General features: G+C 44.1%; 1 protein-coding gene across 1 annotated transcript in view; it reads right to left on the reverse strand.

The window, feature by feature from the left end:
- PTPN13 (protein tyrosine phosphatase non-receptor type 13) overlaps nucleotides 1–13,701 on the reverse strand; it is a 212,000-nt gene that overhangs the window by 64,293 nt on the left and 134,006 nt on the right. Inside the window, exons 16-19 of the mRNA XM_056111140.1 lie at nucleotides 11,528–11,710; nucleotides 8,386–8,548; nucleotides 1,335–1,755; nucleotides 1,088–1,182 (exon numbers count right to left, since the gene is read on the reverse strand). Of these exons, the coding sequence (XP_055967115.1) occupies nucleotides 1,088–1,182; nucleotides 1,335–1,755; nucleotides 8,386–8,548; nucleotides 11,528–11,710 (862 nt within the window). The remainder of the gene's footprint in view (nucleotides 1–1,087; nucleotides 1,183–1,334; nucleotides 1,756–8,385; nucleotides 8,549–11,527; nucleotides 11,711–13,701) is intronic.

The raw sequence follows: 13,701 nt of genomic DNA on the forward strand, positions 1-13,701 counted from the left end.
TGGGTCTACGGAAGAGTGAAGAAGTATCTGGTAAAACATTTCACTAACAGAACAAAGTATTCTTGTTTTCTCTACTCATTTATTTCCTATTTTGAACAGTAGTTAAGACCTATATCTACTGTTCTAAACGAGGGCTTCTGATTTTTTAAAAAAGTGCACTTCCCTTTAAGATGCATGAAGCCAAAGGAATCTGGGATCATCTCTCTTATAAGGTACAGTCTTTCTAAACACACACACACACACACACACACACACACACACACACAGTGCTTATACTAAGTGGCTAACAGCTCTCAGACAACAGGGAGAACTGGAAAAAGTAAAATTAAAAAAAAAATCTATCTACTATCCATAGCGCATTTCAAAATGTATATTTTAGAGCCAACCCCATTCATGACAAGCATTCATGACAACCATTCATGTGGTTGCAAATAAAACTTTCTTCAAAAAGACAGCGGCAGCAGCAGAGTTCGCTCTCCTGGTCTTCTAAGGTAGCCCAGGGGAAGGCTGTCAAACGCTGCGGCTCAGAGCGGCCTCTGGGTGCTCCTGGCATGGCTCTTAACTGCCACCAGGGGCAGTCAAGAGCAAACCACAACACCCAACAGGAGAGAGAGAACAAAAGGGAATGCCCTGCCACAGAGGCAGGGTGGAATGGGGGGATGGGGGGTGGGAGGGATATTGGGACCCGTGGTGGTGGGAAATGGGCACTGGTGGAGGGATGGGTACTCGATCATTGTATCACTGAAACCTAAGCACAAAAAATTGTAAGTCTACAACTGTATCTCATGAAGTCTCACTAATAAAAATTAAAAAAACAAAACAAAACAAAAACAAGAAGAGTTTGTGCCATGAACAACTATTTGTAAAATCAAGTTTTGACTCGATGTGGCATATTTCACGCAGCCTGAAATTCTCTATGCACTAACAGCGCTGGCCATTAGGACACGGAAGACCAAAAGAGAACGAGAAGACAGAAATTCACTCTGGTTCTAGGTCCCAACTGCCCGATTTCTCGGTGGTTGTCACGATTTCATTCACTGTCACCGTGGGGTCGGGGGAGAGAAGGTAAAGCTTGTTCAGTGCTGACCTACGACAAAGGCTTGGCCGGGGTCTTCCAAGGACGAGTCTGATTCCTGCTTCCTCTTTTCAGGACTTCTATTTAAACTTGCCACAGACTTTGAACTAAAGGGGGAAAAGGAAGGTGGGAGGGGGGAGTGTCAATGTAAAATTAAAAAAAAAAAGCATGGTGAAAATCATCAAATGTTCAAAACAAAAGCAAGGTATGAAAGGCTGACTTTACAAACGGAGTTGGGATTAGTCAACGGTGTTCTTACTTATTGAGTCTTGTGGCTCCCGCCACAGATCCTGCGTCAGATCTCGCCTTGGGGTGCGAGGGTTTTCCTGCCAGCTCCGCCGTGCTCTGTGGCGGGGCCTCCGCGTTAAGGACCGTGATATGCTTCCGAGGCGCACCCAGAGAGGCCTGACTGAGGTCGTGGTACGACTTGCTCATCCCTCTAGGCTTGTCCTCCCAGGAAGCTCTGTCGCTCTTCTCCTTTGCACTGCTTGGCCACGGCTGGTAGAGCGACAGCTCGGAGCAGGACAACCTCCTCAGAATCTCGGCTTGCACGGACAGAGGTCGGACGGCCAGTTTGCTCAGGGTGCCGCTGGCCAGGCTGCCCGTGCTGATGGCTCGGCCCACACTGAATCCTCTAACGGACTCTGCTTGCAGGTTCAGGCTCCTAAACGAGGCTCTCTCTACAAGGAAACAGGATTGCTTTACGCGTCGGAAACCCCCCGGGACCCTCGGCGGAAGAGCGACGGTGAGACAGGCGACAGGGCAGCATGCAGTTGGGGACAGGTGACCACCGGCACTGAGGCAGCTGGTGGCGATGCTTCAGAGGAGGCCGGGCTGTCCCAGGTCCCATCCCCTCTCTCCATCCTTTCCGCTTTCTCACACACCAGCTCTCGGGACACCTCCCACTTCAGCCCAGGACTCTCTCTGGGCATCTAACAACGCGTGGGAGTCGTTCAGGCTCACCCACCCCCAATTCTCAGTCGTCGGGTAGAGACTAAAGGACAACGACAGGAGCTGGAGCGATAGCACAGTGGGTAGGGCGTTTGCCTGGCATGCGGCCGACCAGGGTTCGATTCCCAGCATCCCCTATGGTCTCCCTGCCAGGAGGAACTCCTGAGTGCAGAACCAGGAGGAACCCCTGAGCATCGTCAGGTGTGACCCAAAAAGAAAACAAAAAGGACAATGGCAGAGTAACCTCCATTCGAAGCTTCCTCTGCCACAACACGGGCAAACCAAGGATGGGGAGAGGGTGAGATGCGGCCTGGGCACACTGGCCTGGGGAGAGGGTGTGCGAAGGAGAAGTGCCAGAGAGAGAGAACTTTGTCCTGAGAAAAATGTCTCGATTCTACGCATGAGACTAGTAAAATCAAAGAAGAAATTCTCTCTTTGAGAAATAAAGTTTTGGTGGGTGAAACTTGACAGCTGGAATCAATAGTAAAATAAAATTAATCATCTCTTGCACGGGCACTCTATAGATAGATGAATTCTTGATAATGTTAAAATTTTGTTGTACCAATATAGCTGAGACAGGATGGAGAGGACGGGCTACTTCTGAGCAGTCCTCTCTCACCGGCAGACCCCAGATCACCAGGAACAAAGTTTTATCATTTATAGACCAAACATGATGGCCACTCAATACCTCTGTTGTAAACTACAACACCCAAAAGGAGAGAGAGAGAGAGAGAGAGAGAGAGAGAGAGAGAGAGAGAGAGAGAGAGAGAGAGAGCGAGAGAGAGCAAAAGGGAATGCCCTGCCACAGAGGCAGGGTGGGGTGCTGGGGGATGAGATGGAGGTGATGGATGGGAGGGATGTTGGGTCTATTGGTGGTGGGAAATGGGCACTGGTGGAGGGATGGGTACTCGATCGTTGTATGACTGAAATGCAAGCACGAATGTTTGTAAGTCTGTAACTGTACCTCATGGTGATTCACTAATAAAAAAATTTAATTAAAAAAAAAAGAAAATGTCTCGATTCTATTTTTTTTTTTTCCAAAGCTTCTGACAGACTGTAGTGATGAGCACACACTCTGGGCCAGAGCCACACCACATGCGCACGTGGCTGCACTGGACGGGCTGAGGGCCACCGGCCAGCAGTGCCACTGCCCTGCCTGCCAGCAAGCTCTGAGGGCGGCTGATGCCTCCTGTTATCTCATTTCTGTGTCATCACCAGCTTCCTACCTGGGTGGCCGAACTGAGGTAATGGAACCAGCACTGTAGCACTGTCCTCCCATTGTTCATCGATTTGCTCGAGTGGGCCCAGTAATGTCTCCATTTTGAGACTTGTTGTTACTGTGTTTGGCATATTGAATACATCATGGGTAGCTTGCCGGGCTCTTCGAGAGGGGTGGAGGAATCGAACCCGGCTTGGCCAGGCTGGCTGCGCACAAGGCAAACGTCCTACCCCTGTGCTATGGCTCCAGCCCAAAGGAACCAAAGAAGAAGGAAATATCACTCGTCATTGTTTCTGTGAACTTGAGGGAAAAAAAGCTCTTTTTGCAATACATTCCTTTCATTTTCTTTTAGGGGCTTGATTTTGAGCTCCTTAATAATGAGGACTGTCATCCTGTAGTGTGAGAACCAAATGTTCTGATGGTATTTGAATTCGTGAGGCTAGAAAATACTCTCAAACACCTTAGCATATGCCTGCCATGTTGTTAGCACATGACAACCTGGCAGGCTACCGAATGTAGCCTGCCCACAGGGCAGAGTCTGGCAAACTCCCCGTGGCGTACCCAATATGCCAAATACCAGTAACAACGATGGGTCTCGTTCTCCTAACCCTGAAAGAGCCTTGAATACGTCACTTTAAAAGCTCAGGGCTAGGACGAAGGAGACGTTACTGGTGCCTGCTCGAGGCAATCGACGAACAACAGGATGATCGTGATCGTGACCTTAGCATAAAAATATGTTCACATGAATAAAGGGCCAGGAACACAGAATGTCCCACATCACAAGGCCCCCTCTTTGGTCCCCCAACAACTACTGGCCCCGTGTTGTACTCCAGAAAGCATTTTTCTTGAGCATACTTTGCCAAATAGTGACAAAAATTTCTTTTGAAAAATCAAATAATCGATCACTTAGGTCCTTAACTTCTTTCCCACGTATCTTCTAATTCTTACGGAGGTTAACTGCCAATATAGCACATCAGACATTGTTTAGGAAACCCAAAAGACTTTTAATGGTCATGCATCAGAATAAAGTTAAAATAAGCATGTTTCACTGCCAATGGGAAAATTCGACATTCTCTCTCCGTGGTAGAAGGGGACACCAAAGTAAAACATGAAAACAACAACAAAAGGCTCCAGTTATGGAAACCGCACAATGGGCAGGAGTGCATGCTTCACATGCGGGAGTCCTGGGCTTGATTCCTGGTACCACATGGTCCCCTGAGCACTGCTGGAAGAATCCCACTGCACTGAGCCAGATGTAGTACCACGAGCACTGCCTGGTGTGGTCCAAAAAAAAACAAAAACAAAAACCAGAAACAACAACAAGAAGAAAAAACCCAGAATGAACTTAACATACAGTTTTTCTTAGGGCAGAGAATATTTATCACCCCCCCCCCCCCCCAACCCGCCTTGGGCCCCTTGCCTGGAGAGCTGCCTTTCATGAAAGACACAAAACTGAATCTTACAGATTCAGTGACCAGGACATGCCTTTCTACCCAGAAAATTTCTTCACTCAAATGCAGACCAAGCTTGCACAGGAATAAGAAAAATGCCTGTTCCTTTTAGGTTTCATAAAGGTATCAGGGACCATGCTACCTACCTAGATGCACTCACGGTCTGTCCCTGGCGAGAGTTCAGAGCATTGCCTGTACCCAAGGGATGAGCTCACAGACCAGCCACTTGCTTATCTGTTCTGTCCTGCTGTTGCCCTAACCCGCTCGGACCACCGGATGGGGAAGAACATCAGACGGAGCCTGGAACTTAACACTAAGTTTCCAGGTTTTAGTTTGAAATCTCGCCAGCCACTCCACGTGGCACACGTCCTCATCTGTCTGTGCTACTGCTCGGACCCCAGCACCATTCTGCATCTCCTCATGATGTCCGCTGAATTTTAAGTTCTTCTGACGACAGGGTCTACAGTTGTTCCGGTTATCCCACAGGTGCCAGCATGGCACATTATAGGTAGTAAGTGCTCAGTCAACGGTGATTACTTTTCGTATAGTTCCAGAAAATTAATTCTTTGGGGATTCATCGAGTAGAGTATTGGGTATGAGATGCAAAGATCAGGGCTCTAGTCTGTTTTGACTGCTAATTTAGGTGAGATAATATTTTATTAGAACCTTTTTCCTCATCAGTAACACACGTCCGACTTAACAGCCGCTAAGGTTCTTTCTAGCATCAACACTCAATGACTCTTCAGTCACATACATTTATTTGCTCATCGGTGTACAGATAAACATTTTTTTTTTTTGTGGGGGAAGCACATCTGGCGATGCTCAGGGGTTACTCCTGGCTCTGCATTCAGGGATCACTCCTGGAGGTGCTCAGGGGACCACATGGGGTGCCAGGGATTAAACCCTGGTTGGCAAAAATGCATGGCAAGCACCCTACCCACTGTACTATCACTCTAGTCCAAGATAAACTAATTTCACTTGTGCAGATGGTACGATTAGTACTGACAACCAGTTAATTCTTAGCTGGTAGATAATAAGTAGAAAATAACTGAAATGGAAAATTCAATAAAATCTGGGGAAAGATATCACTAAAATCATCTTCAAGTGCTTTTACTGAATTCAAGACTCCATAGCTGTATGATGCTGGAGTCCTAGATTCTTGCCAGAGAGGATGCACCATGCTCACTTTCTGGGTAAAGAAAATTAGCACTGTAGGACTGTAGCACTGCCCTCCCATTGTTCATCAATTTGCTCAAGCGGGCACCAGTGACGTCTCCATTGTGAGACTTGTTACTGTTTTTGGCATATCGAATACGCCATGGGGAGCTTGCCAAGCTCTGCCGTGTGGATGGGATACTCTCAGTAGCTTGCTGGGCTCTCCAAGAGCAACGGAGGAATTGAACCTGGGTCGGCCGTGTGCAAGGCAAATGCCCTACCTGCTGTGCTATAAAATTAAGACTCCAAAAATCCAGTTAACTTTTAAAGGTCATTTATCTTCTTTTATATACTGCCACTAGTAGTTAACAGTGTTGTTGTTGTTGTTGATGATGATGATGATATCAACAACCTTTTACTTAATACCTACCCAGTGCCAAGTACTCTTGAAGGCTTTACATGTATGAACTCAGTTGTTCTTCATGACCTTATGATGCAAGTATGATCACAGCGGTCATTTCCCAGAGAACTGAGGCAGAGACACTACGTAGTCTGCTTGCTGTGCCAGAGCACGTGCGTTACAACACAGCAGGTTGAAGTGCTGGCAAATGGCTCCAGAGTTCACATTCCTCACCCCGTGGTCCCTTCTGTGTCCTAACTGCCTTCTCTCCCTTCCCCTACTTGTGACAGGTTTCCAACCATGGGCCTTCCAACCTCATGGCCTTCAAAGTATTCACACTCTTAACCATCACAGTGCTCATCAGATGTTGAGGATGAAAGGTTGATTTCATTACCTAACTCTTTTCACTATAGCACACCAAACCATACTTACAATGATACAGCCTTCGGTTCAATTGTGGTTTGTTAGAGAGAATATTACGCTAGGGCAGGAAGTATTGATATGTCTGTAAGTTTTGATATTACACTAAACCTTGAAAATAGAGGAGTGTGTAGAAATTTAGTTGGCAGAGCAAATCAGGTAAAGAAGAGGAGCAGTGAAATCACTTGATAGCAATAAAGTCTTGCATGCGCACCAATCCATTACTGAGGAGAGCCTGCTAAATGCAGATTCCAGGTACTCCATTTTCAATGACTGATCTAGCACTTCATATGGGTTCCTGGAATCAATTTTTATTTATTTATTTTTTGCTTTTTGGGGCACACCCAGCAATGCACAAGGGCTACTCCTGGCTCTGCACTCAGGAATTACTTTTGGCGGTGCTCAGGGGACCATATGGGATGCTGGGAATCGAACCTAGGTCGGCCACGTGCAAGGAAAATGCCCTACCCATTATACTATCGCTCCAGCCCCTGGAATCTATTTTTAATAAACAGGCAGTCCTGACCTGTCTCGACTGTAAAAGCCTGAGAAAGGTTTAGGTTCCCTCACCCCAGGAAGATGCCAGGAAACATATTTTTTGTAGGTTTCAGGATTGAGAGAAAGTTCACATCAAGAGTACGTGGGTTCTGCCGCACAAGTCACCAGTGCTAGTTCAATCCAGTATATAAATCAGATTCTGTTAGCTTTAGGGCCATAGCCAGCTCTGCTCAGGGGCTATTCCTAGCAGTGTGCAGGGGGTCATGTGATCTTGGGGCTCAAATCAGTCTTCCTCTGTGTACTCTCTATCTCTCTGGCCGGAAATCAAACACTTACAAAATGTTTTTTTTTGTTGTTGTTGTTAGTGGCAGTGACAGGACTCGAACTCAGGCCCTCATGTATGTGAAGCATGCATTCTACCAGCACTCTGCATTCTTTAGAGTACTTCACTGAGGTCTCTAAGAATCAACCGTGCAGCACTGGACACTGAGGACCTTGACTCTCTCTCCACGTGCAGTTTTGCTGAGTAGGCGTTACAGATTTCATTTCTGACTGAGACTCCCCCCACCCCCCGCCACTCTCCCCGCCCCTGAGGTGAATTGAATTCTCCTCTGCTGCTTTCTTTTCAAAATGGACTGAAGCCACTCTTATTCACAACCAGGGGGATTTATTTGAATAACACTAATGGGTAGGAAACCAGCCACTTCAAACCGGTGGTTTACGTCTTCCAAATTTCACGTGCACACGACCCTAGCCAAAATCTTGTTTCCTCTGTTTCTTTGCCTCAGCTGGAAAGCCCTTTCGTTTACCTTTAGCCAACGCTTAAGTATTTGTCCCCTCATGTTCCAATTCAGGCACCTTCCTTCAAGAATTCAAGACTGTCTTCTACCTCTCCTCTTGGAGTGGAGATCATGGGGCTTGTATCATACCTTATGTTCGAAAACGTTGACCCTCTAATATGCACTATTGCTTTACATAGATTGGTCCAACAACCCTAGATACCAAGAACTCAATACCGGTAGAGAATACGGCCCAATTTTGTTTGTATCCACTATTCTATTCAAGTAAACACTTGAGCTGATAGGTCTTGTTTCCAAGATGAACAGGAAGTTGAGGTGTGTCCTGAATCGTTCATCTACATGCGAAAGTCCGACCGTTCACGGAAGGAGTCATGCACCCGGAGTCATCAGAAACGAGCGACTTGACTTGTACGTACCAATGTCCTGCGTGTCCTGGTTGCTTTGCCTGGCCCGCATCTGCAGCTGGAACTTGTGCTGGGCAGAGCAGAGCTGGAGCAGGTACTGGCACACCTTTCTGTTGTCCGTCTGGAAGGCGTGTTTTATCCCGTCGGACGTATTCTGCAATGTGATTTTCTTCTTCTACAATATTAATCAGGACTGTTAGTGGTTAGGTGTTGCCCTATCGCTTTATTACGTAACCAAAGTACGCACACAAGGCGAGAGATATAATTATGTGTCACATTCCAGTTGTGAGAGATCCTCAATTTACATCCAATCTAGATATAAAAAAAATAGAATCTTACGCAAATTCAGGAAGTGAGGTTAACATCCGCCACTTTATCTAACAAATATCGAAGCTGTCTGAGAAAGGAACTACAAGAGATGTATGTTCCAGTCTGGCGGATAAAGAAAATGACATTCAACAACAACAACAAAAAAAACGGACTTTTGGCTATGTTTACTCATAATAGCTGTAATTCATTCAAGAAAAACATAGGTAGTATAAAGGACGTTAAAAGAAAATATGGGAATGGAGAAGTACTACATGACACAACTGCTTGCTTGAGAGGTGAAACACACCAATATTACTTTTCTTTTTATTTTTTGGGCCATACCTGCCTGTGTCCAGGACTAACTTCTTGCTCAGGGAATCATATGGGGTTGCCAGCATCGAGCCCAGGTTAATCCCATGCAAGGCAAATGCTTAACCCCCATACTATCTCTCCAGTCCCACACCGATGTTTAGACAGAAGTCTTGTTAAATTTAGTGAAAGGAGAACCACGAATCACTTTTATTTCCCTGCTATTTCTTGAAAAGACAGTTTCTTGCACAAGAGGGAATTGCCAAACGCTGTGCTCACCTGGTGAGCACATGACATTTTTGTTGAATGTCATTTTCTTTATCCAACTCAGTCTTAAAAGCCGAGCATTCAACATGCCAGGGATCGAAGGCCAAGCTCCCCGAAGACTGATTTAAATGGATAGTTTATTCTACACTCGCTCTTTGCTTCTCCTGTGCAAGTCCCTCTTTTCCCTGTTTCATGCTCCTTGTCTTTATTTCAAATCCAGAATCAGACAAAAAAAAAAAAAACCAGTTTGGTAGATTCGCGAAAAATACAACAAAATATTTCTCAACCTCCAATCATGCTGCTGCCATCTTCCTACTTTAGATTTATTTATGAATTTTCACATTGACTTTGCTTTCTTGCGTAAGTTCATGTTAACTTTATATCTATCACGGCCTGGGGAGACAGCGTAGGGTTCACAGACAAAGGCTTCGTGTATGGCAAACCCTGGTTTGATCCCTGCACCGTGCTCCATGTGCTGCTGGGAGCACAACTGCATCCCCCGGCCCTAGATTAATCAACTGGATTGCTCGGCGGAATATTGCTGCAAGTGCTCCCAGGTCCCCTGAGCACTGCCAAGAGGCCAGAAGCAAAAAGAAAGAAAAAAAAAGAAAGAAAAGAGAAAACTAAACCAAAACACCCAAACAATACCCCAGAAACTTTTTATCATGGTGTTAACAGAAAACTAATTCCAGTTGCTATCTAGAGAATCTAGCTGCAAAAAAATAGCCAATGTAATTAAAGTGAAGTAAGATTGTTAAGTTCCAGATAAGGTTGTTAAATTCCAAATAAAAATGTCTGGGAATCTGTTTATAAAGGACATTAGCAAGGATCATAAATGAATAAAAGATATAGTAGCACTAAACTAAAGTCTTATCAGCAGTATACTTAGTAACTCTTAAAACATTTGTGGAATTTTCCTCCTTAACAAGCATTATTGCTTAACACAGTGTCTACCGAAGACAAGAACTCCATGTGGTTTTCAAGCTCTATCAGTTTCAAACAACTGGTAATAATAATAATTGATTATCTCTAGCTAAATGTGAACTGATAGTCTTGACAAGAACTATGCCCCGGGGAATTCGCTTGTGAGAGATGAGAAGCCAACAGATCAAATTTTCCAACTCCCTAATGGTTATGGAAGAAACAAAGGCGGGTCAAAGAGAGCTCGGTATTAGATAAACATCTTCACATAAACAGGAACAGTTTGCTGTATGATCTGATAATCTTAGGCAATTCTGGGTCTCCAACCAGCCAAGAAAACATCAGGTCTAGAACTGGTTTCAGAGTTGTCCAGGTGAATTAGGCCAAGCCTTCTGAGTGCCTGCTGGGGAAAGCCTGACAGACGTGGTTCGAGGGAGACTGCATCTCAGTTCTGAACTCAACGAGACGGCAGGAACTCCCGGATGCCACAGTAGGAAGCAAATACCTGAACCTGTTTCTTATTCATCTCTAGGGTCTGCCAACTGCACTTCAATGTTCATTTTAATTATGCCCAGAATTAAAACCTTGCAGTTTACTCTTTCATAAACAACATTTTCTATAAATCACTTCTCCAACTTTATCCCCACACAGAGCATATACACTGAAACCTAAAACTGTGGGAAGTCCTGGGACGAGTTTGAAAATCCAGCAAATCTCTCGAGTCACTGAGATTCAAACAGAGATGCTGTGAGGCACCTGCTGTTGCAGAGACAGACAGAAGTCGGGAAGATTCCGATCACTGTCTAATTAAAGTGGGAAAAGTTGAACATACCAATTAACGTGTAGATGTGAAACAAATTATTGGCAGCATAAAAAAAATTTCATAATTTTGGATCAATTTTCAAATTCTGTAAGTTAAACAAACTCATTCCATTGCTAGTATTTATCAGAGCTCAAGGAAAAAAAAAACAACCCTGTGCTCATACAAATACACATGTTTGAATGTAGTAGCTTTATATTCATTGATTGAAGAGAATGAATCAGGGAGGTTTCTTCATGGGAGAAGCTGGTACCTGAGCTTACGTTCTGAATTAACAGAGAAGTTAACTTGGTTGTAATTTAACCACAGTTAACCAAGCATCTAACTGGGTAGGAATGTCTAATATTCTTTTAAAAATTACCTCTTGAGAAACCAGAAACCAAATCTAAATAATACATTCTATAACCAGAGTTAAATCATTTTAGGACATATTAGCCCAATGTTTAGTTAAAAAAAAGTCAATTAATATGTTACATTTAGAACAGACCCACTTAAAAATATAACGAGAAAGGATTAAAATAGACGTACGGAAAAAGAAATCTTCTTGGTTTCCCTCCACGGAAAGCGAAGGACCAACGTGCGAACTCCATTGTGAACCTCAAACACTAGGACGCCTTTGGAGCAGACCCCGAGCAATATTCCAGTTTGCGATTTTTTTTCAGGGTGCACCCGGTGAAAATGAACTCCGTACTCTGTGAGTCTTTGGCAGACCTATAGGAACAATACCATAGCTTAAGTCATGTACCTCTGTAAAGATTGATACAAACAGGGACTGGAGCAATAGCACAGCGGGTAGGGAGTTTGCCTTGCACGCGGCTGGCCTGGGTTCGATTCCCAGCATCACCATATGGTCCCCTGAGCACCGCCAGGGATTAATTCCTGAGTGCAGAGCCAGGAGTAACCCCTATGCGTCGCTGGGTGTGACCCAAAAAGCAAAAAAAAAAAAAAAAAAAAAAGATTGATACAAACACATAGAAACGGTTCTAATATGGAAGGAGTCTTTTCAACAAATGTCGAATTATTCACAAGCTGTTAGAATATTCACATGCCAAAATATGGATCTCAACCCTTACTTCACCCTATATGTGACAATTAGCCCAAGTGAATTATGAATCTGAAATGGAAAAACTTAGAAATATTTTGTGATCATGGATTAGATGGAAATTTATGAAAGAGAACATAAAGCTGGAAAAAAGAGAAAAATTAGTAAAGTAAGACATAATTAACACTAGGAACTTTTTCTCTTCAAAATTCCATGAATAAGAAAATGTAAAGACATGCCACACTCTGGGAGATAAAAACATGAAAAACATATCTGATAAAGAAATTATTATCTAGAATAGATGTACTTCTCAAGAATAAGGAGAAATATAACCATACTTAAATGGGTAGAAGATTTTATTAAGATCATTCAGTCAAGATATACAAGTGAAAAATAAGCACGTGAAAAAATGCTCACATAAATAGTAACTAGGGAAAGAGAACTTAAAACTGTGATGATATAATAGCATTAACTATTTCAGTGATTAAAGTGGGAAAAGTTGAACATACCAATTAACGTGTAGATGTGAAACAAATTATTGGCAGCATAAAAAAAATTTCATAATTTTGGATCAATTTTCAAATTCTGTAAGTTAAACAAACTCATTCCATTGCTAGTATTTATCAGAGCTCAAGGAAAAAAAAAACAACCCTGTGCTCATACAAATACACGTTTGAATTTAGTAGCTTTATATTCATTGATTGAAGAGAATATTAACAAATTGTTTTGAATCTGTACAGGGAAAGTCACAGGAAAAATAAGGAAAAAAATAAACTACTTATCTGTATAGAGGGCTAGAGCGATAGCACGGAGGTAGGGCGTTTGCCTTGCGCGCAGCCAGCCTGGCCGAGCCAGGTTCAATTTCTCCACCCCTCTCGGTGAGCCCGGCAAGCTACCGTGAGTATCCTCCCTGCACTGCAGAGCCTGGCAAGCTACCCGTGTCGTATTCGATATGCCAAACACAGTAACAAGTCTCACAATGGAGATGTTACTGGGCCCGCTCGAGCAAATCGATCTGTATAGAACTTAATACGTATAGTACTATACATACATAGGGCTGGAGCGATAGCACAGCGGGTAGGGCGTTCGCCTTCCAAGCGGCCAACATGGCCGACCCGAGTTCGATTCCTCCGCCCCTCTCGGAGAGCCCGGCAAGCTACCGAGAGTATTCGATATGCCAGACACAGTAACAACAAAGTCTCCAATGGAGACGTTACTGGGCCCGCTCGAGCAAATCGACGATCAACGGGAGGGCCTTTACCTTTTACCTTTATACATATACACACTCTATATATAGTAGACTATACATATAAAGGCATTGAATACTCAATAATACTTTTTAAAGTATTATTTGACGGCTGGAGAGGCAGTTCGATGTATGGAGCACATGGAGTGCATCCTGGAGGCCTGACCCCCAGCACCACAGGCCCCTTGAGTATTAGTGGGAGTGACATCTGAGCACTGAGAAAAGAGTCACTCCTGAGCACTGTCCCTCTCTCTCTTTCTCTCCTCCCCTTTTCTCTCTCTCTCTCTCTCTCCTCACATTTCTCTAGGTAAATTCTTTAAAGAAGACTAACTTTCTTCACTTAAAAAAAATAGGGACAGAGAGGAAATCTTTAGTAGTGATAATGTGCTACCTCGAGGCTGGTATACTGGATCA

This window comes from Sorex fumeus, unplaced genomic scaffold, assembly GCF_029834395.1.
Source record: "Sorex fumeus unplaced genomic scaffold, SorFum_2.1 ptg000013l, whole genome shotgun sequence".
NCBI lineage: Eukaryota > Metazoa > Chordata > Mammalia > Eulipotyphla > Soricidae > Sorex > Sorex fumeus.